This window comes from Ipomoea nil, unplaced genomic scaffold, assembly GCF_001879475.1.
Source record: "Ipomoea nil cultivar Tokyo-kokei standard unplaced genomic scaffold, Asagao_1.1 scaffold3199, whole genome shotgun sequence".
NCBI lineage: Eukaryota > Viridiplantae > Streptophyta > Magnoliopsida > Solanales > Convolvulaceae > Ipomoea > Ipomoea nil.
In genome coordinates, this window is record NW_017619627.1 from 323,376 (window position 1) to 345,945 (window position 22,570).

Genomic DNA, 22,570 nt, shown 5'->3' on the forward strand with positions numbered 1-22,570 from the left:
CCGGTCACGTCAAATAAAGCTTGTTCGTCAGAAGTTTATTCGGCATGTCAACTTGGTAAGTCGGCCCGTTTCCCACTAGATAGAGTTCCTACTTCAAGTTTAAATATTTTAGATTTGTTGTATACGGATATCTGGAGTCCGTCCCCCATTATTTCAGATTCTGGCTATCGCTACTTTGTTTTATTTGTAGATGACCGTACACATTTTTGCTGGTTTTACCCCTTACGGTTAAAATCAGATATATATAAAATTTTTGAATTGTTTCGGGTGATGGTTGAACGACGGTTTTTGCGTTCTATCAAAGCCATTCAGTCCGACCTAGGTGGCGAGTATCGTCGCCTTCATAAAGTGTTTGAATCCCTAGGCATTATACATAGACAGTCGTGTGCCTATACCCACTAACAAAATGAGCGAGTTGAATGCCGAAATAGACATATTGTCGAAACTGGTTTGGCCCTCTTAGCCGAAAGCTCAGCCCCACTAAAATGTTGGGATCATACTTTTGAAACAGCAACTCATTTAATTAATTGCTTACCTTCGTTGGCTATTTCATTCCAAAGTCCTTATTATCGTCTACACAAAACACCCCCCACCCGTCGATTTGAAGGTAAAGCTTTGTATGTTTTGGGCTTTGTTTGTTGAGCTTTGGGTCATCTCTTGCCATGCCTAGAAGATCAAGTTTGGCTAGGAAAGCGGAATGGGTGGATGCCCACTACCTTGTTCTTGAAGGTAAAGCTTTTGACCCGGAATCTTTTCCTAGTGCCCTGTTGGATATGCTTAGATTCCAAGGTTTGTTGGATGGGTTTCTCGCCATAAGGGCCGAGACATACCCGAGTCTGGTTAAAGAGTTTTATCGTCACATGGTTGTGACAAGGGAATGTGATAAGCTTGATATCACTTCTAAAGTGAGAGGTGTAAAATTGGTGCTTTCTGAGAAGAGGCTGGCTCAGCTTTTGAGTTTGTCTGCTACCGGAATTGCTCAGTACAGTGGTCATGCTTGGATTAGTACGGATACCATGGGGTACCGTGACTACTTGAGCTATTTGTTGGGCCGTACGAGTGGTTTCACTCAAGCCTCTAGGCCGGAGAAGAAGTGGTTGTCTACGGAGCAAAGGATTTTGGTAATGTTGGTATCGGATTGTTTGTTGCCTAATAACAACAAAAGCAGTTTGTTGGGAAAGTTGGAGTGCACCTTTGCCTTTTGTCTCAAGAATATGGTTAAGTTCAACTTGCCAGCTTTGATGTTGCAACACATGGTGTTTTGCCGGGATCACAATCGGAAGAGCTTACCGTACGGGATGGTGTTGAGTTGGATCTTGGTTAGGAAGGGTGTCAGTGTAGATGGGTTCCTCCCGAAGGCTGTGGGAAAGATGGTGTTGGATGCCGCCAACCTTCGGAGTTGTAATCTGTTTCAGATGGATGATGGTGAGTACATCACGCTGGAGGAAGTTGCAAGGAAATCACCCGAAGAAATGACCGAGTTGGCAGCTGAGCTTGGCATTCATGCCGGGAAGTTGAGCCTCGCCGTTCAGAGTTTGGGAGGTGATGAGGAAGCCGAGGATGAAGCCGATCGTGAGGATGTGGTGGGAGCACCGGAAGCTGCCGAAGCTGAAGAAAGTGATTCGGATAGTGAAGAGAACCGACGAAGAAGGGAAGCCCGCACGAAGAGGGAGCATGATGCCATGGCGCACGAGGAGTGCGTTGTCGCCTTGCTTCGCCAGCAGAACCGTTTGATCGAGGAGGGTTTCGCCTTTATGAAGACGCAGTTCGTTGCCGTGCATCAGAGGCTAGACCAGGTTGAGGCCAGTTCGAGCCACAGAGACGAAGATGAGGAGGAGTCTGAGGAGGCCGAGGAGTCTGAAGAGGCCGAGGAGTGGAGAGTGAGGAGTTCTAGCTAGTGTTGTGGTAATCCCGTTTCCTTTTTGCCGTTGTTAGCTTGGTGGTAGTTTGTTGTTTGCCTTGTGTGTTTGCTTGCTTTGCTTGCTGCCTTGTTGTTAGCTAGCTTAGAAGTTGGTGGTTGGAGTTGGTTGTCTAGTTCTTGATTGTTGTCTAGCAGTCGGTGTGAGTTTCAAATCTAGAGTTCGTGATGCTCAATTCAACCTTTGTAAACTCTTGACAATTCTTGATTTGATATAAGCCTTCCCTCTTGTTTGGAATTCTTGTGAAACCTTTTGAGTTTTGACCAAAGAGCTTGTTATTGAACCTCTTGTCACAATGTTGTTCCTATCACCGTTTGTTTTAATTCGTCGTACCCAAGCTTCGGGGACGAAGCTTCTTTGAAGGGGGAGAGGATGTGACACCCCAAAAATCCAAATTCGATTCATGGATTAATTGAGTAATTAATCCTATTTCAATTGAATAATTAATTTCTAAAATCCTGAAATTTAATAGTTGGGGACTTGTATTTGACTAGTCAACTCCAAAGTCAAGTTGTACCTTGAGCCTTGAAGGGAGTTCCCTTGTTCCTTACACTTTCTAAAGTTAGTAAGGGTATTCTTGACCTTTCACCAAGTGTTAGTATTGTAACCTAACCTAGAAGACATCTCCATTTCACTCCTTACACTTTCTAAAATATTAACTCTACCTTCTCTCTAGAAAGGTGAGTAGCTTTTCCTTCAAGCTAAGTTGAGACCTTGCCAAGACTTCAAGATTTGCTTCCAAGATTCAACCTTTTACCTATTTGGGCATCTAGGAGGGTAAGATCTAAGTCCATCTTGTGTTTTTGCGCAAATTATGCCCAGGAAATGTGTTCATCGTGAATGGTGAACACAAGTCCAAACGACGTCGTTTTTACGCAAAAAAAAAAAATCACGGATGTGGAGTTAACGGCGCCGTTTGATCAAATTATGAATTTTTTGTTATGAGATTATGAATGTAATGAAAATTCATAATCTCATAACAGAAAATTCATAATCGCATAAAAGTAAAATATTTATTAAATTATGAATTTTCTGTTATGAGATTATGAATTTTCTGTTATGATATTATGAATTTTCATTACATTCATAATCTCATAACAGAAAATTCATAATTTCATAACAGAAAATTCATAATCTCATAACAGAAAATTCATAATCTCATGGTTCCAAAGTGAATGTGTAGGCATTGTTCCAAAGTGAATGTGCAGGCATGGATTCATAATTTATGAATGTCCGTGATTTCGGACGGGAATGTGTAGGCATGGTTCCAAAGTGAATGTGCAGGCATGAATTCATAATTTATGAATGTCCGAAATCATTGCTCACCTCAAATTAAAGTGAAACCGCGAAATGTGAAAATGAAGAAGAAAAGTCACGCAATTAATTAAGGAAAAAAAAAGATAACGGTGTACTAACACCGTTGGAACCGTGGTGAACACGGTTCCATGGCATAACGATTGGTGTTTTTGGTTCCATCTTAGATGTCTTTTTCTTAAAAGTAGGATCTTTATGATCTTTTGGTTTGTTCTTGAAGTGGGTTTGGAAAGTGAGCCTTGTGGGGAGCTTGTTGAGGTGTAAAGTGAATTCTTTTAGTCTACAAGAGGTAACTCATGCTCTACAAAACCTATTTTGCTTACCTATATGTGATTTCTTGGATTCTACATGTGTTTTGCTATGAAATGTGAGTGTTTATGCATTTGTCTTGTGAAAATGCATATCTAGAGCTTGTGTTTAGGGTTCTTGTGTGCCATTGCTTGGCATTTTCTTTGATTCAAGTCATTTTGTTGTATTGGGTGAGATTTGGCATGTTTTGGACTTGAATTTGAGCTTGGAGTTAAAAATCTCCGAAGGGATTATTTTGGGCACATGGATGTACCCGCGGGCGGAACGGCGGGCAGAGCCCTACCCGTCGCCCCACCCGCGGGAATGTGGCTTGTGGGTGTTGGTACCCGTGGGTCCACCCGCGGGGTACATGTTGTGGTTGTTGGGGGATTTGTTCCCCGTGATCCTTTTGACTCGGTATTTGGTCTTTTGACTTCCCGTTGTTCTTTTGTGGAACTATTTGAGTGTCTTCTTGATGTTTCGTATGTCTAGAACTATATGGTAGGTATCCATGTAGGACTTTGGTGTCTTGAATCGTGCTAAGTGTTCAACATTGTGTTTCGTTGAACCGTGATGTGTCTTGTGTGTTCCTCGGAACTATCTTTGGTTTCCCCGTTGATAAGCATGCTAGTTTGGTGTCTAAATGCTAGCATGTGTGTTGTTTGTACCTTCCGTTTGGTTGATGATAACTTGTGTTATTCATCGTTGTTGGTGTTGGGCTGTGACCCATTCCTTGATTGAGTATGTTTCACACCTTCGTTGTAATCCGTTGATTGATTCCTGTTGAGGTGTGGTGTGTATGGCTTTACCTGGATTGCACGATTAGTGGTATAGGACACTAGTCACCAAGGTATTGCAGCGGTCCTCGTGGTGGCCGTGACATGATTATGGAGTTGTGGCCTGAGTGATGGGTCCACGTATTTCTTGGGAAGGCATGTGTTGCCGTGTGTGTGTACGGTACCTTGTGTACTATGAAATTGGTGGTCTCGTTGGTGGTCGTTGGTGGGGGATGACGGTCCCGGAGGGAAAAGGTTGGACTAAGAAGTACAGGGGTCCTGGAGGTAATGGTTGGAAAGAAGAAACAAGGTTGGTGGTAGCCATAAGGTTGGAACAGGGCATAAGGCAGGCATACCAACTCGTGATGGGTGATGTTGCGAGGGCTATTGTAGCCGGTGTTGTGTGTTCTTCTCTTGTGACGTGTGTAGTCACGGAGGCATGTGTTGCCTTGGCATGTGTTGCCGGGTGTGTAAGTCTTATTCTTTGGCGTTGTGCTTGTCGGGTTTTGATCTATTGAGTGATGATAGATCATGCCTTGACCCTTTTTTGAGTTGTGTTGTTCTTGTGGTCTTGGGATGTGTTCCCGTGTTGTTTGTTGAGAGTGTTGAGTCTTATGTTGGCTATTGATCTTGGTTTTGACTTATATACATATGTATTCCGTTTCAAAAATGTTTTTTTTTTTTTTTTTTTTTTTGTATATATACCATATCTATGTATGATACTTAACGGTATTGGTCGGTTACCAGCATTATTCGCTGACCGGGCGTCGTCCCAATGTTTATCTTTGTGTTCTTTCAGGTGATGTCTAGACGAGCGCGATGTCTAGTGGCCGGTAGCTTAGTACCTTTATCCTTGTTTTGTGGCCTGTGTGCCAATGTAGTTTTAGACTGATGTCTTTGGGATAGATGTATACACATTGCAGATTTGACCGTCGTAGCGTTTACCATGGTTGGTAGACGTGGCATAACACCCTGTTTGGATTCCTTTTATCCAGTTATCGTTTTATCTTCCGCTGTGCTAGTGTGTTGTTGTATGATCTGCATGTGTTAAGGCCTTTTTATATAGGTCATGTTTGGGGGGGTGTTACACCCCCGCCTTACACCTTCTTCCGTGTCTTCGGGTGTAGATGCTATCCATATCTTAGGCCTTATAATTGGCACAAGATAGAATACCGCTCTACACCCTGTGTCTTTCTAGGTTACCCAGTTTCATTTAGGGGATATCGCTGTATGGACGTAACCACGGGGAAGATATTCATCTGCCGTCATATTCGGTTTGATGAGTCGGTCTTCCCGTTTGCTTTGCAGACTTCTTTGCAGGTTGACTCCAGTCCAAACTCTGCTACTACACCCTGGAGAGCCGGGCCCGTGGTGGTGCGCCCCGGTAATCCATTCGTACTGGACAAAACTCCACTCGCACAGCAGCCAGAGCCTAGGGATATAGAGGCACCCCCATCGACTGTTGTGTCTCGTGCACAACCTCATGAAGGGGGACACACAATGCGCACACAGCGGAAAACTCGGGGTACAGGGGAACAATTCTTCGCCCTGAACACAACTGTGGACCCCACTTGTTACTCTCAAGCCGTAGGACACCCGTAATGGCGGGATGCCATGGATCAAGAGTTCAATGCCCTCTTTCATAACAACACGTGGCAACTAATACCGGCTACACCTCATATGAACATTATCGGCTGCAAGTGGGTTTACCGTACCAAGCGCAAGGCCGATGGGTCCATTGAGCGCTATAAAGCGCGTCTAGTAGCCAAGGGGTTCAACCAGGTAGGCGGTGAGGATTTCTTTGACACATTCAGTCCTGTAGTCAAACCGACTACGGTACGCATTTTATTTTCTCTTGCAGTTTCAAACAAATGGACTCTATGCCAGTTGGATGTCCACAATGCGTTTCTAAATGGGCACCTGTCCGAAACAGTATATATGAAACAACCGCCTGGCTACGAGGATCTCACACATCCGGATCACGTCTGTCACCTACAACGCTCTCTCTATGGGCTAAAGCAGGCGCCCCGTGCCTGGTTCAAGCGTTTGCACGAGTTCTTAACATCCACAGGGTTTGTGGCATCCAAAACCGATGTCTCGCTATTTTTTTACACAACGAAGGACTCTCGCGTTTATCTGCTGGTTTATGTCGACGGCATCATCATGATGGGTAACAACTCAGCATTGATTGATACTCTTCTGCTTCAGCTAGCAACGACTTTCAAGATTAGAGATCTGGGTACATCAAGTTTCTTTTTGGGAATTGAAACTCTATCCACTAAGAATGGGCTCATACTGTCACAGTGTAGGTACACATGAAGGATATCTTGACCAGAGCAGGCATGACCGACTGCAAAGCCCTGGCAACACCGGCCGTAGTCACACAACCAGCGACGCCGTCACTTGATCCTTTTGACAATCCAACACAATATCGTCGGATTGCGGGGCTCTTCAGTACCTGACTATCACTCGGCCAGATCTCTCCTATTCCGTTAACAGGCTATGTCAATTCATGCACTCTCCCACTCATGGTCACTAGGCGCTGCTCAAGCTAGTTCTTCGGTATATCAAGGGGACCCAGGACTACGGGCTACGGTTGACTCCGTCACCATCCTCCGATCTTCATGCTTTCACTAATTTCGACTGGGCCGGATGCCCAGTTGACCGCAAGTCCACCAGTGGATACGCAGTATTTCTTGGGGATAATCTTGTTTCATGGGTCTCTCGCAAGCAACGCACAGTGGCCAGGTCCTCCACAGAGGCTGAATACAAAGGGCTCGTCGACGTCTCTGCAGAGGTCACATGGGTCGTCTCGTTACTTCGTGAACTCGGGCTACACTCTGGCAAACCGGCCACACTGTGATGCGATAATCTAGGGGCCGCATACCTTGCGGCTAATCCAGTTTTCCACGCACGCACAAAACATGTTGAAATCGACTATCACTTCGTCCGGGACAAGGTCGCATCAGGGAATTTCATTGTTAACTTTGTCTCTACAAAAGACAAGCTGGCAGACATCTTCACCAAGCCGCTACCAGCTCCGCACTTTCAGACTCTCCGAGCCAAACTCAATGTTTTCATCCTCCAACCTTGTGCTTGAGAGGGTGTGTTAGTAATAATATTATAGTTATGTTATATTATAGTTTATATATTTGTGGCTGTAGATTAGTTGGTTATTCTAGTCTATTGTATAGGAGACTTTGGTGGTAGCTTTCCTATAGGACTCTAGCTTGTAATCTAAGTGTACATTCATACTTCCATAACTGTACATTCATAATTCCGTAACTGTACATTCATAATACAATAACTGTAAATTCATAATTTTCGAAGCTCTATGTTCACAATTTTAGAGCTCTATGTTCATAATTTTATCACTATATGTTCATATTGTAAGTTCATAATGTCAGAGCTCTGTGTTAATAATTCCATAACTGTACATTCATAATTTCATAACTGTACATTCATAATTTTCGAAGCTCTATGTTCACAATTTTAGAGCTCTATGTTCATAATTGTTATCACTATATGTTCATAATTGTAAGTTCATAATGTCAGAGCTCTGTGTTCATAATTCCATAACTTACATTCATAATTCCATAACTGTACATTCATAATTTCATAACTGTACATTCATAATTCTATAACTGTACATTCATAATGCCACAAACGAATAACGCCATTAACGCCGTTAACGGCGAGACAAAATCAATTTATTTATTTATTTTTAACTAAAATGCCGCGTTTTCCCTAAAAACGACGTCGTTTTGGACTCATGTCCACAATGCATTGTGGACACGAGTCCACAGCATAATTTGCGATCTTTCAATCGTTATATCCTACACCACGGCGCACATAGCACTGTGCGCCGCGCGCCTCCCAAAACGACGTCGTTTTGGGGTAGTGTTGGGAGGCGCGGTAGGAAGTTGCTGAGATTATGTGTATTTGTTCACAACGTTATGTGTATTTGTTCACAACGTTATGTGTATTGGTTCATACAGTTATGTGTATTTTTTATACAATTATGTACATTCTTTTTATACAATTATGTACATCCGAATCAGAAAATTTGTGTGTATTATGTTAAGAGTTGATGTGTATTATGTTAAAAGTTTATGTTTATTATGTATTATGTTAGATTATGTATTATCTTTTAAAAAGAGTATGTATATTTTGTTATATAATTATGTACATTCATGTATAGCATTATGTGTATTCTAGTATAACATTATGTACATTCTTGAACAGCGGGTTTTTTTTTTAAAGAAAAAACTACTGCCATTCGCTGGGGCGGGAAATTTCAAAAAAAAAAATAATTAAAACGACGTCGTTTTGCATCTGGGCGCATAGTGCAACGCGCGCCGTGGTGTAGGATATAAATTGCCGCGGTCTTTTATTTGTGGGCTTTTCCAGATATGGGCTTGGATTTGGATAGAGCCCATTAATTGTGGCGGCCCATTTTTACTTGATCAATCGTTTCGATGATACTACGTTACGCAAAATCTGGCTCTGGATCGGCTCATTCTTCCGCAGCCTAGTTTCTCAGGGTGATTGCCGGAATCAAATAACCGAAACGTAAAGCAATGAAGGGTGATAACTTTTTACCAGTATCATCGCCGGCGGCGCATTTAACATCATCGGCAACCGCGCACTCGAAGAAGGAGAGTCCCGGTTCGGTTGTATTTGGCCGATCCCGATACAAGTTTTGGGCTCTGGCGGCTATGTTACTGCTGTCCTTCTGGTCGATGTTAACCGGCACAGTGACTCTCCGGTGGTCGGCCGGCAATCTCAACAGTGTATCCCACGACATCGACATTGCTATCCACGAAGATCTAGACGTCATCGTGAGTACTCAGTACCCTATCTTAAGCTTCCTAGTAGAATTTTCATTCGTTTATGTTGGATATATTTGGAGTTCGTGTAATATTGACATTGGTGGGAAATTATTAACTCCAGGAGATGGAGGACCGAGAGAATATGGTGAAGCACATATGGTATGTCTACACTAACAGTCGTCGGATCACATTGCCGAAGTTCTGGCAGGAAGCATTCGAGGCCGCCTATGAGGATTTGATAAGTGAGGTCTCTGACGTCCGAGAGGCCGCCATTTCTGAGATAGCTAAGATGTCTATTCGCTACATACATGCAGAGCCCCCACCTCTCCACTCATCGGTTAGTGTCCTCTCGATTTTCAGTTCATTAATATGAATCTTTGAGCGACTATCGAATTTGTTGATTTATCTGGCAATGGTAGGAACTAGGAATGCATTATTGTGTTTTTGAAGGCCGAGTCTAGGAATCATAAGCCTTCCTTGCAGCAGAAATGTAAAATGCTGTGTATTTTAGTTATAAAGATGAAGGAATCATAAGCCTTCCTTGCAGCAGAAATGTAAAGTGCTGTGTATTTTAGTAAAGATGACTGCAACTTATTGACATTATGTGATAGGATAGAATGCAGAGAACTAAATGCTTTCTGTTCAGAGCATATTAAATGATGACTGGTACAAGTATGTTGGTGCATCATTAATTATATATCAAAACACGACATGTGGAAATATAGCCAAGAAATCTTGACTTCCTTTATGTTTTATCATAATTATTTAGATGACTAGTTGTGGCTTTAATTGAATCTCTTGCCTATAATTATTGCATATTACTATCACTTAATAGTAGAATGCACTTGACAATTTATTTGTGAAGAAATTTTACAAAAAAAAAAAAAAAGGAACTTGATAAGGAATTTGGGGGTAATTAGAACTAGTAAGTTGCATTTGCGGTGTTGTGCCATCTTTTTCTTATGAATCATCATACTCCCTAACAGAATCTCTAATATCAAAGCAACTATGCCTTGTTATAATTTTCTGAAACATGAATGTGTAATAATCAATCTAGAATCTAGGCAATGTTCTTCTGTATGGCTCAGTGGAAGTATTTATTTAGATTATTGTTTCATTCATTTACCTTCTATATGATAGAAGATGGCTATTGCTTTCATATTTCGCCTTCGGCATTATATCCCTATGCCTGTTCTATTGGAATGAACTAGACGGCCATGCCTAACTTTCTTATCTTGATAATGTTAAAAAACGTGTAATGCATTGTCAACTTTCATCACTCTAGAAACGTATAGATCCACACCACACCTTCAGCTTGACAACCACAGCCATCTCTGTCATTTGTGCTCAGTTGAACCCATTGCAACCTAAACATCACCAATCACAACACGGATGACAGAACCACATACATATTTATAAAATACATTAATGAAGAAAGGTGCACAGGAGGGAAGTGGGGGTAGAAGATATGAAAGGATATTGGAGCAAGTTAATATTTGATATTTCTCAACGACAAGAGTCCATCATCTTGCACCAATATCCTAATGATGAAGTTCTCCTAAATTCCTTTCATTGTTTTATTATCATGACTATTGAATTTGATATTGGAGCAAGTCAATATTTGATATTTCTCAACGACTAGAGTCCATCATCTTGCACCAATATCCTAATGATGAAGTTCTCCTAAATTCCTTTCATTGTTTTATTATCATGACTATTGAATTTGACAGCTAACATTTTAATGCCTTTACCCTTTATGTATTTATCTATCCTCTGGCTACTCTTTTTTGGGTCTTCTCTTTGATAATGCTCTCTATCCTGAACATTTGAAACTTTTCTATGGTATTCTTTATATAATTTCATATATAAAAATGTAAATAGTACATCTGTACATTGGAGAATAGCATGCCTTCTCTCCAATGTAAATCTAGCTGGAAAATCACCCTCTTCCTATCCTGTTAAATTCTATAAGTTTGGAATTTCTTTGAGGAATTTAGTTGTTTTATTTTCCCTCTAGCTCTTCTGATACAAGAAGTAGATTTCTTAGCTAAGTTGCTTCTTCTGATTGTGACTTGTACTTAATGATGCATGTTTTCCATATTCCTAGATTCCTTGTACATGCATGCACACAGTGTTTTGCTTATTAGTGCAGTAGTGGAGAAAAGTTTACATATCATTGTCATGATGAGAGTGCTTAAACTAACGGTGAAGAGAGTGCATATTAGTGTCAACTTTCCACAGTTTTAACCACTTTGGTGTTCTCAGCAAAAGTGATCATCCGTCATTGATGTTGGAACAATTGCCTTGCACACTCATCTTTCTTGATAGCAGAGTACTAGGTTGTAGGTTGTTGAATTCAGACCATAGCATCACTGAAAGACTTTATTTCTGTGGTTCTTAAGTATGACAAAGTTTTGGGCATTGCTATATTGTGAATGTAGCTTCCTTGGAGGCGGCAGGTCTTCTCTAACTCTGGGATGGCCAACGACTGAAATTTTGATGCTGTTTGTACTGCTTTTCTACGTGTATTCTCCTATTCTTATGTTATTCTCGTATGGAGTTATATCATTTCAGGCATTACACAAATCAAGTCTAACGAAAGAAGAAAGAAGAGAATTTGAGGCAGTGTGGAGAATTTGAGGCGGAGTGTTGTTGAGGTGCAAAAAAAATTTCATTAATATCTATAGGCCTTCTCTGATTTATGATAAAGTGCAGGTATGTTTGGGAAAAATAATAATAATAATAATAATAGGTCCTTCCTTTTTACAACAGGAGCATAACAGACACTAAAAAATATTTTCCTGTCCTTTTCTTGTCTTGCTGCAGGACATGTACGAGGGAAAGTGAAACAGTGCTTTGATTTTAATTAATTCATGAAATAGAAATTTTTGATATAGCAATAGTATTTAGCAGTAATAATATTTTTTTTTTGGGTGCGCACCGGTAATAATATTATTGTTGATTATTATGAATTCTTGATGATATAATCTATAGCCAGTACAAAATACAAAGTCTTGGAAAGTGAATGCACATCTATATGGGATTATATTGATGGATCTTAGCATGCATTATGTTCACTTCCCAGTTGGTCACCCTTATCTCACATTCTCACCTATGCTTAATCTTGATTGCCTTACATTAATCATTTAACCACATCTCTTTATTCTTTTATGGTAAGTCACAATTTCACGAATCAAGCAAAGACTGTCAGACTGAATTAAATAGAGTATGAAATTTTGTGCATAAATGAAAACATGTTTTCCTATTCATGGTAAAACAAAATGAAAGGAAAAAGGAAAACATGTTTACTACCTATACATTGAAAAAAAATGAAAAACAAAAAAAGAAGAGAGAAAATTTGGTCACGTCCAAGACTTAGCTTATACCGAGTAGCATATTTTGAATTACAAAGAAGTTATATGGTAAAATGTGGAGAGTCTAAGGGAGGTCAGAGGTGTATTCTATCATGACTGACTTTTGTATACTTATTATAAAATGATTGATTTTAATAAATTTTGATTGACTTTCACAGAGATGTTCAAATTTTTTTAAAACTTTATAAAACTCTATAAAAATCTATATAAAAAATATTGATAAACTTTTTATTTTAAAAAGTCTACAGAATTCATTGAAATTCTAAATTAAATATATCCTTACAAACTTTCAATGATTTTGATTCTTATCATTTATAATTTTCTTAAAACATCCACACTAGATGTGGGGAGGAGTTATTTCAAAAATATTTCTCCTGCAAAGTATGGTATATTTGTGGGCCCAGTAGGTAAGAGAAATAATTAAAATATAGTGGGTTAAATGGTGGGTCCATAAAAAATTGATAAATAACTCAAAACTGATGTTGAGAAGGGTTTTTTTGTGATTGAATAAGATGGTGGAGGATGAGGTGGATGCTGGGATCCACAAATAACTGAGAAACAACCTCAACTGATAAGGATGCTCTTACAAAACATGTTATAATATATCATAAAATTCTTCTTATTATATAGTTTTCACCCACATCAACATTTTCAACAGTATTATTTTTATCCATAGTATTCTGAGACTTCGCTAATTACTTATATATTATTAATAAGCATCAATAAAAAGAAACTATTTAATTATAAATTCATAACAATATTGAACACTAAAATTTATAGTAAAAGAACTGATCAAATAAAAATATTTAAAAATATAATTAGAAGTTGCATAAAAAATATATATAGTATTAATATATATATATATATATATATATATATATATATATATATATATATCAACAGGTTATTATGAATAGTGAACTTACTATTCACAATAACAATTTGGGGCTACAAACATTAACACCTTGTTGTTGTTCACAATTTCAAATTGCTATTATTGCAAATAATAGTTCTATGCTTATGCCTAAGAGCATCCACATTTGTTGGGGAGAATAGGGGATAATGTAAGAGTGATTAGGAAAGAGAAGATGGGAGGGGAGAGAAAAAAAAAAAGGAAAATTAATTTTTTTTTAAAAAAAAAAAATTCAGACTGTCAGGCGCGCGCGGTGCGCACTGGTGACAGCCACGCGTGGCTGTCACCAGTGGTGGTTTTTGTGGTGGGTCCCACCATTTCTGCATTATCTCTTCATTTGCAGAACAATTCTTTTTCAATTATCTCCCCTCCACACTAGTTATTATCTCATGTAGGGAAGAATTAATGCTGAAATCTCCCCACAATATGCACAAGTGTGGATGCTCTAACAATCTATCAAGTGTGTGTGTGTGTGTATATATATATATATATATATATATATATATATATATATATATATATATATTAGTTGATGAGAGATAAAAAAAAATTGGTAGAGTTTAGGTATGAAGAAAATATAGGATAATGAAGAAAAAAATAATTTTATTGAATTTAGATAGATTTATAAAGTTTAAATAGGGAGAAAAAATAGAGTTTAAATATTGGTGCCCTCATTTAAATATATATATATATATATATATATATATATATATATATATATATATATATAAACATAATAAGCCTCAATGAAAGTTATGTCATTGATTTATGTCCCTCTTTTTGTATGCAAATAAATGTGTACATTTTAGTTTAAATGTTGTACATTCCAATGTTATTAGACAAAACTACCATTACACCGTTATAACACCGTTAATTTTTAATTCTAACTTTAATAACACATCATTATTACCATACACCTATATCTATCATATCTTTTTCTTATTTTTAATTATCATTTTATTAAAATCATTATATATTAATTTAATACTTAATTATATTTTAATTAAATTTCTATGAATGATAAATTATATATGTGTGTGTACAAAATACATATATTATTTGTATATATATAATTCAAATTATAATTTTTAATTATTTGTATTTATCAATGTTTTAATATTGGGCATGAATTTTTCGCGCATCGCGCGTACACAATACTAGTATATATATATATATATGTGGCAAAAACGACGCCATATCATAGCATAGCATATCAAACTTAACCCTAATAAGTATACACAACCCTATCTCAAAATAAAAATATCAAATGAATTATGAATCCAAGTAAAAGTCAAGGGAAACCCCACAACTCTTTCGAGTGTGAGTAAACCCTGCCTTGTTATCCTAGTCGACAAAGAAGGTAAACCAGCCTAGGTTATCCATAGCTGACCAGCTCAAACCAAGAAGGCAAAAATTCGAACTCATGACCTTATAATTACAAGTGTGGATAACTTGCCATCTTGACTGGGGTTACCCCAAGTAAAAGTCAATTATTAATTGTATAGTTTGTGTTGCAGTAACGCATTCTTTCAATTTCTACCAAAAAAATATATATATAAAACGCATTCTTTAAATTGCAATTAATTATATCAAATAATCTTCTTTAATTCTAATCGCAATCTAGCTGCCCTTAACCCCAATTTAAATTTCAACTGATATTATATTGCAGCTAGCATAAAGTAGAATAAACAATTAATAAATTAATTAAGTCAACAACCACTATGTGGGACGGCCCGTGTAAAACGTTCATAAGACTTCATTGTAATTTTATCAGTCATTATATCGGTGTGGTCAAAGCGGCGCCGTTTCTTTAAGTAAAGAAACGGTGCACCCTTAGTGTTAATGAAACGCGCATTTTTTGTATGTTAATTACCCACTGACACTACAGTATATCTAAACCGATACTGCTTCACGTATTTTTTATATTATCAAATGCAACTGCAGTTATATCAAAATGATACTATAGTTATGGTGAAATGAAACTGAATAACATTTCACATATTTGAGTGCATATTGTACAATGAAGTTATAATTATATCAAAATGATCATGTAGTTGTGTTTTAATAAAACTATAGTTTATATAAAATAAAATTAAATAACATATTCACATATTTGAGTCTATAAATATTGAATGAAACTGTAGTTATATTGAAATGAAATTGTAATTGTGTTGAACTGAAACTGCAGTGTATACAAAATGAAGTTGAATAACAGAGTTACTTTTTGCGAAAAGGTGCAGAACGGCGGGAAACGGATGCCGTTTCTTTTCATTAATCAAAACGACGTCGTTTTGATACGCGGTGCATAATCAAGTATGCACCGCGGTGCACAATATAATTTGGTCAGATTATGAGGACAATATACTCAAGTTCTCCCATTTATTGTATGTCTCATATATTGGATAAACTTAGTCTTTGAGATATTAATAATGTGTCAATCACACCTCCGTGATTATCCTTGAAGAATGGAAAATACTACATGTAATATCATATTTTACTCTCAAAACTTTTATTTCTATACATAAAATCTTGACGTAAACACTTATATTGGGATTTACATGAAAAAAGTAGTTTGCCCGCCCCATCAGGGAGTAAAATTTAAGAAGTATTATCAATGACCTTGTGATCCAATGGTACCATATTGTTCTTCTATGTGGGAGGTGAGGAGTACGTTCAAAAACATTAATGGCCCGTTTGGTTCACGGAATAGGCAGTGAATGGCATAGCATTCCCAGTAATAGGCCTATTCCTTTGTTTGGCAATCGTTATGCCTTGGACCCGTGTCCAGCATGCTTGCTGGACACGGGTAACAGTGCCGTTAGGCACTGTTATCTCCTTCTTTTTTTTTTTTTTTTTTTTTATAATTTCAGATCACTTTGTTATAGAAGTATATGTTCATAATTTTATTACTATATGTTAATAACTATACATTCATAACTCCATAACTGTACGTTCATAACTCTATAACTGTACATTCATAACTCTATAACTGTACATTCATAACGTCATAACTGTACATTCATAACTCCATAATTGTACATTCATAATTTTTGAAGCTCTATGTTCACAATTTTAGAGCTCTATGTTCATAATTTTATCACTATATGTTCATAATTGTAAGTTCATAATGTTAGAGCTCTTTGTTCATAATTCGATCAATAACTGTACATTCATAATTCCATAACTGTAGATTCATAATCTCATAACTGTAGATTCATAACTCCATAACTGTAGATTCATAACTCTATAACTGTACATTCATAATCTTCGAAGCTCTATATTCACAATTTTAAAGCTCCATGGTCATAATTTTATCACTATATATGTTCATAATTGTAAGTTCATAATGTTAGAGCTCTGTGTTCATAATTTTATAATTGCATAACTGTACATTCATAACGGCATAACTGTACATTCATAATCAAAAAAAAAAAATAACGCCGTTAACGGCAAAACGCGCGCGATTTTTTTTTTTTTTTAACTAAATGGCGCGTTTTTTTTTAAAAACGATGTCGTTTTGGGCCCGTGTCCAGGGCATAATTTGCCTTTGTTTGGTAACCATTTCTATTACCAGGAATAATATTCCTGGTAATAGCCTATTACCTCAAATAAGGTAATAGCTATTACTAGGGCCCCCCTGGTATTAGCCTATTACTGAACGCTCAAGAATAGATTTTAGAATCTATTTTATTTTTTACCCCTTTCTTTAACCTAATTTTTTTATCCTATATATAAATTTATTCTATTTCACCACCGTCGTCGCCACCACCACCACCACCACCATCGCCGTCGCAACCACCACCACCATCGCCGCCGCCACCAGAACCACCACCTAGCAGCACCACCGCCACAACCATCGCCGCCCCAACCACCACTGCCACAACCGTCACCGTCACCACCACCATCGTCGGCCCCACCACTGTCACCGCCACCACCACCACTACCACCCCAGCAGCACCACCACCGCCACCGCCACCATCACCACCACCGCCACCACCATCGCCACCACCACCACCGCCGCCGCCACCATCATCGCCACCACCATCACATATTTTTATAAGGGTATTTATGTCTTTTAAAACATATTTCATTTCTATTCCTTAAATCAATCAAATACTGTAATATAATTCCTAAAGTCTATTCCTTCCGCGAACCAAACAATAGAATACAATTCCTATTCTATTTCTTGCATATTCCATTCCTTATGGAATAGCATTCCTATTACCTCAAAATTCATTCCGTGAACCAAACGTGCTGTAAGAGTGGGTAGAAAGAACATTCTGAAATATTGAGGTTTATGGTTGGATTTCAACTATTTATACACCCCCATAAATGTCTTTTCCAAACACTTTAACTAAATCAATTACGGAGCAACTTATTAGTCAATCATTATTGTGTGGACCATGGTCCGCACAACTGTGTGAATCGTATTATCAAATAACGTATATTTAGTACACAATTAATGTACTTTTAGTATTAATAATGGCGTGCCATGCCTCAATGTTGATGGAAGCGTCAATGAGGAGGTTGCGGGCTAGGGTGGCGTGCTGAGAGACCACACAGGAAGTTGGCAAGGAGGCTTCAGCAGGTCCTGCAAAAGTAAGCAGGCCAGTGTGATTGAAACTGAAGCTATTCTTAAAGGGCTAATTTGGGCGTGGAAAAGAGGCATCCGTAAACTCCAAGTCCAGAGCGATTGCCTAGAAGCTGTGAAGTGGATTAATGGGGAATTGGAGATGAGAGGTACTACAAGGAACCTAGTCAAAGCATGCCAAAGCTGGCTACGAAAAACATGTGACATCAACATTATTCATGTGCTAAGGGAGCAAAACCAAACGGCAGATGGACTCGCTAAAATGGGCAAGAAAAATACGGGGACATGGAGAGATTTTGAGACACCTCATAGGGAAATTATGGAGACAATTGAGGAGGACAGGCTAGGCTGCTGTTGGGCTAGACATGAAGCTTGAGGAACCTCTGCTGAGGTTCTGGGGATATCTCAGCTCCCTCCTTTCTTGATAAAAAAAAAAAAAAACATTATTTGAGTATTGAAAGGTGTCATTATTTTGTATACTTTAATTTTAATATACAAATAATGTACTTTTAGTATATTAAAAATATAAATTTTGTTATGGTCTGCATAGCACTATGTAAACTATGATCTACACAATAATTTGTCCTTATTAGTTAGGTGTGTCGAACATTGACGAAAAGTAATTAATAAACAAGAATGTCATTACTGAAAGACAAAGGAGATTACATAATGAGCTCGGTACTAGTATCTCGATCACTCACCACTCTGGAGCTACACTTATTTTCCCATTCTCTTTACACACTACTAGTCTAGGTGTTGAGTCATACACTATACATGCATAACTTACCACTTTGCAAGCTAGAGTAGTGAAGTAATAGTAGTTGACAAGTTTAGATGTAGCCAACTATTTGGAATTGTTTTTGTTAATTGAGGAGGATTTTGGAGTGAAAAGGATTTCCATTTCTTCCAAAGACTTGCCCTTAGTCTCGGGACAGAAGACGAAAAAGAAGAGCCAAGCGATGACCGAAATCCCAGCAAACATGTAAAAAGCTCCTCCAATTGTGATGGTATCGGAGATTGTCAAGAAAGTCATGGAAACCGTTGCATTCATCAACCTATTCACCGCCACGCCGATGGAGGCGCCTTGGGCCCTGAGTTTCATCGGAAAAATCTCGGCACTGTACACCCAGGTGATCGGCCCAAGGCCAATGTTGAAGGACATGACAAAAGCATAAGTGGTGATGATGCTTAGTACCAATGCCCAAATGATCCTTTCGCCAGGGTGTTGGTGGACTATAGTGAGGAAAGTCCCGAGCCCAAACAGTGAGATAACCATTCCACCCACGCTGGTTAAGAGGAGCTTTCTCCTGCCCACTCTATCCACCAAGAAAGTTGCGGTGACGACGAAAATGAACTTGGTGAGACCGACTCCGACGGTGAAGAGGATCTTTTTTCTTTTATCCTCGATTCCGGCCCCCTCCACGATCTTATGGCTGTAGAGGATGACGGCCTCGATCCCGGTGGCGTGTTCGAAGAAATGAATCCCGACGGCCGCCATCAACATCCACCGCACGGTCGGGGTGGGCTTGATTAGCAGCTCATGCCACGCGCCTTTGCCTTGAGAATCTTTCTCGATCTTCACAACGTCGTCTTTGCACTTTTCGTCGATTCCGGCGATTAGTTTCATGTCCGACAACCGAGCCTCCGCTTCTTCCGCGCCGTTGGAAACCTTGTACATGATTTTCGTGGCTTCCCCGAGCCGGCCCTGCAAGATCAGCCACCGCGGCGACTCGGGCATTTTCAGGACTCCGATGGCTAAGAATAACGACGGGATTGCGGGAATCCCCAGCATCACTCTCCATCCTATCTTTAGTGGCAGTCCGGAGAAGATGAAGTTCGAGAGATATCCCAGCAATATCCCTATGCTTATCCCAAGCTCCGGGAGGCCTGTGAGGAAGCCACGCGTGGACGGAGACGACACTTCCGCGGAGTAAACCGGGCCGATCATCAGCGCGAAGCCGACGCCGATTCCCGCCGTGCATCTTCCCGCTATCAACACGCCGTAGTTTGGGCCGTAGCCCATCAGAACTGAGCCCAGCAAAAAGATGACGGCGGCCAGAACGATGGTGTAACGCCGCCCAATAGCATCGGAGGTTCTTCCCGCACAAAGTGACCCAACCAAAGCGCAGAGGTTAAGTATTCCGGCCAGAATCTCCGTTTTCCCGTTGCCGATGTGGAACTCGTCCTTCACATAGATCATTGCTCCACTCATCACACCAGTATCTGCAAGTACAAATTAAACAAAGAAGCCTTAGCAGAAATTAAAAGCTCTCATGAAATTATTAAAAAACAGTTAGTTTCTAAACAAAAAATACTGAAATAGAAATTAACAAGTTAGAAACATAAAATTTTAACATATTTATTTACTTAAAATTATATACTCCTACAAACACCATACAATAAGGACAATATATTGTCTTGGTTTGAGCCAGTCAAATTAAAACAACTCATTTACCTTCTGACTTTGTTCCTTTAATTTGTTTGTTAGATCATAAGGTGAGATTTAGTATAATAGAGGATTTTTCTTTATTCAGAAAAATAAATTAGATAAAATCAAAAGAGTAAACGATGGATTCACCATAGCCGAAGATGATTGATATCATGGAAGCAACCAGGGAACAACCCAGGGCATATTTGTTGAGCCCTCCATGGCCTTCTCCTACACCTTTCTCCATTGGATCCAATACAATCAATTCAACCAACCTCCCTCTGACTTATTAGTTTCTCTGATCTTCCTATATTCTGATGGAAATCAAGAAAACTAGTGTTACCATTCTCAATCTGAAACCATGGTATATATATATACACACAAATACAGGTAGATACAGAAGACAAAATCTATATTGCAAGAGACAAAACTGCAAAGACAAAACTGCAATATTTTCTGCATGCACAGCACCTGTGGAACCCACACGCCCTCAAGTGGACATTACACAAACCCGAACTGTAAAGATGTTTTTTCACCAGATTTACCTCAACACTTAGAATGGGTGTGAAGCATTATACACTACTTCCGTTCATACATAGAAAATTAAGGGAAAAAAACGACGTAAAATGCGTGGGATCAGAGAAGGAAAGTAGATTTTCTGGATAAGAGGAGTCCAAGTCAATTGAATGGAGCAAAATTTGCTGACTTCTGTTATTATGTGTCTTGCTTTATTTAGGAAAGCTTCTGTTATTATGTGTCTTGCTTTATTTAGGAACGCTTCTGTTATTGCAAAAATGTGTTTTATGTCACTTCCCTACGTAGAAACCTGATTTCTGGAGGCCTATTCAATAAGGTTGGAATAAAAATGGTTTTTGAGTCTGACTGTCAGGTTCTGACTCACTGTGGAAAATATCTTGGAAATGGATATTTGTGTGGAGGTCTTTTTTGTGTTAGATGCTTCTGTAGCTAGAAATTATATTGCTTTAGATGGTTCAACTACTTGTGATTTCATTTCAAACAATGCTAATAATAAAGCTTCATCTTCTGCTTACATAGTTGTTCGTTAAATCTCTGGCATAATAGATTAGGACATGTTGGTACAAAGTGCTTAAATAGACTAAAAAACATGAATATGTTGCCAAAATTGTCTAATGATGCATGCACACAATGTGAAATTTGCGTTGAAGCTAAGTTTGCTAGAAGTTCGTTCTCAAAAGTGAATAATCGAACATCATCTATTTTAGAACTAATTCACACCGATTTAGCAGACTTCAAAACCACTGAAAGTAGAGGTGGAAAATGTTACTACATTACGTTTATTGATGACTTTTCACGTTTCACAAAATTTTATTTATTGAGATCAAAAGACGAAGCCGAACATAAATTTGTGGTTTTTAAAAATGAAGTAGAAAACCAGTTAGACAAAAAGATTAAAAGGCTTCGATCCGATAGAAGAGGAGAATATGAATCAAAAACTCTTAAAATTCTGTCTGAAAATTCTGGCATTATTCATGAAGTAACAACACCGTATACTCCCCAACAAAATGGCGTTGCTGAGAGGAAAAATAGAACTCTCAAAGAGATGATTAATGCAATGCTGATTACTTCAGGTGCTCCGGACTCTTTGTGGGGGGAAGCTACTCTAACAACAAATCACATTTTGAATAGAGTACCACACAAAGGGTTTGAGAAAACCCCCTATGAACTGTGGAAGGGGCATGCCCCTAACCTTAATTACTTTAGGGTGTAGGGCTACTTAGCAAAAGTAGGACTACCATCCTTCAAGAGGCCCAACCTGGGACCTAAAACTCTGGATGCCATTTTTGTTGGGTATGCTGAAAACAGTGCTGCATATAGATTCATGTACTTAGAAAATCATGCAATGTGTGAATCTAGAGATGCCATTTTCTTTGAAACAATTTTTCCTATGAAAAAAGGCTTATACTTCACCTGATGTTAGCTTACACCAAAATTCTCCTACTATATTTCCTAGTTTCACAAGTAACTTTGAGGAGCCTAGAAGAAGTAAAAGTCCTAGAATAGAGAAAAACTTTGGTTCTGATTTCATAACATACATGTCAGAATTGAAAGACTTGAGTTAAATTTGTGATCAATTCATATGTCAATTAGTCCTA

At 38.6% G+C, this 22,570-nt stretch overlaps 2 protein-coding genes across 4 annotated transcripts; one reads left to right on the plus strand and one right to left on the minus strand.

Annotated features, from left to right (window-relative positions):
- Positions 1–1,428: 1,428 nt before the first annotated feature.
- On the minus strand, positions 1,429–20,944 carry LOC109168394 (probable polyol transporter 6). Of its 3 annotated transcripts, none has more exons than XM_019317406.1 (3): positions 20,586–20,759; positions 18,834–20,230; positions 1,429–1,439 (listed from the first exon to the last, which is right to left on the minus strand). In XM_019317406.1, the coding sequence occupies exons 1-2, from the start codon at positions 20,680–20,682 to the stop codon at positions 18,852–18,854; spliced, it is 1,476 nt and encodes a 491-aa protein (XP_019172951.1). In that variant the 5' UTR covers positions 20,683–20,759; the 3' UTR covers positions 1,429–1,439; positions 18,834–18,851. The 3 variants fall into 3 exon arrangements, with proteins under 3 accessions (XP_019172951.1, XP_019172950.1, XP_019172949.1); XM_019317405.1 differs by lacking the exon at positions 1,429–1,439 and adding an exon at positions 20,907–20,944 and having other exon boundaries at positions 18,631–20,230; positions 20,586–20,749; XM_019317404.1 differs by lacking the exon at positions 1,429–1,439 and having other exon boundaries at positions 18,631–20,230.
- LOC109168396 lies at positions 8,798–12,175 on the plus strand. Its single transcript, XM_019317409.1, has 4 exons — positions 8,798–9,138; positions 9,251–9,466; positions 11,704–11,844; positions 11,956–12,175. Exons 1-3 carry the CDS (start codon positions 8,878–8,880, stop codon positions 11,767–11,769), a joined length of 543 nt encoding a protein of 180 aa, XP_019172954.1. The 5' UTR covers positions 8,798–8,877; the 3' UTR covers positions 11,770–11,844; positions 11,956–12,175.
- Positions 20,945–22,570: the final 1,626 nt, after the last annotated feature.

Excerpts from the sequence above, each read along its gene's own strand:
- LOC109168396 (XM_019317409.1), top strand. The coding sequence starts at position 8,878 with ATGAAGGGTGATAACTTTTTACCAGTATCATCGCCGGCGGCGCATTTA. Across the intron at positions 9,139-9,250 it reads ACGAAGATCTAGACGTCATC|GAGATGGAGGACCGAGAGAA; the intron begins GTGAGTACTCAG and ends TATTAACTCCAG. Across the intron at positions 9,467-11,703 it reads CCCCACCTCTCCACTCATCG|GCATTACACAAATCAAGTCT; the intron begins GTTAGTGTCCTC and ends ATATCATTTCAG.
- LOC109168394 (XM_019317406.1), bottom strand. The coding sequence starts at position 20,682 with ATGGAGAAAGGTGTAGGAGAAGGCCATGGAGGGCTCAACAAATATGCC. Across the intron at positions 20,231-20,585 it reads ATCAATCATCTTCGGCTATG|ATACTGGTGTGATGAGTGGA; the intron begins GTGAATCCATCG and ends TTGTACTTGCAG.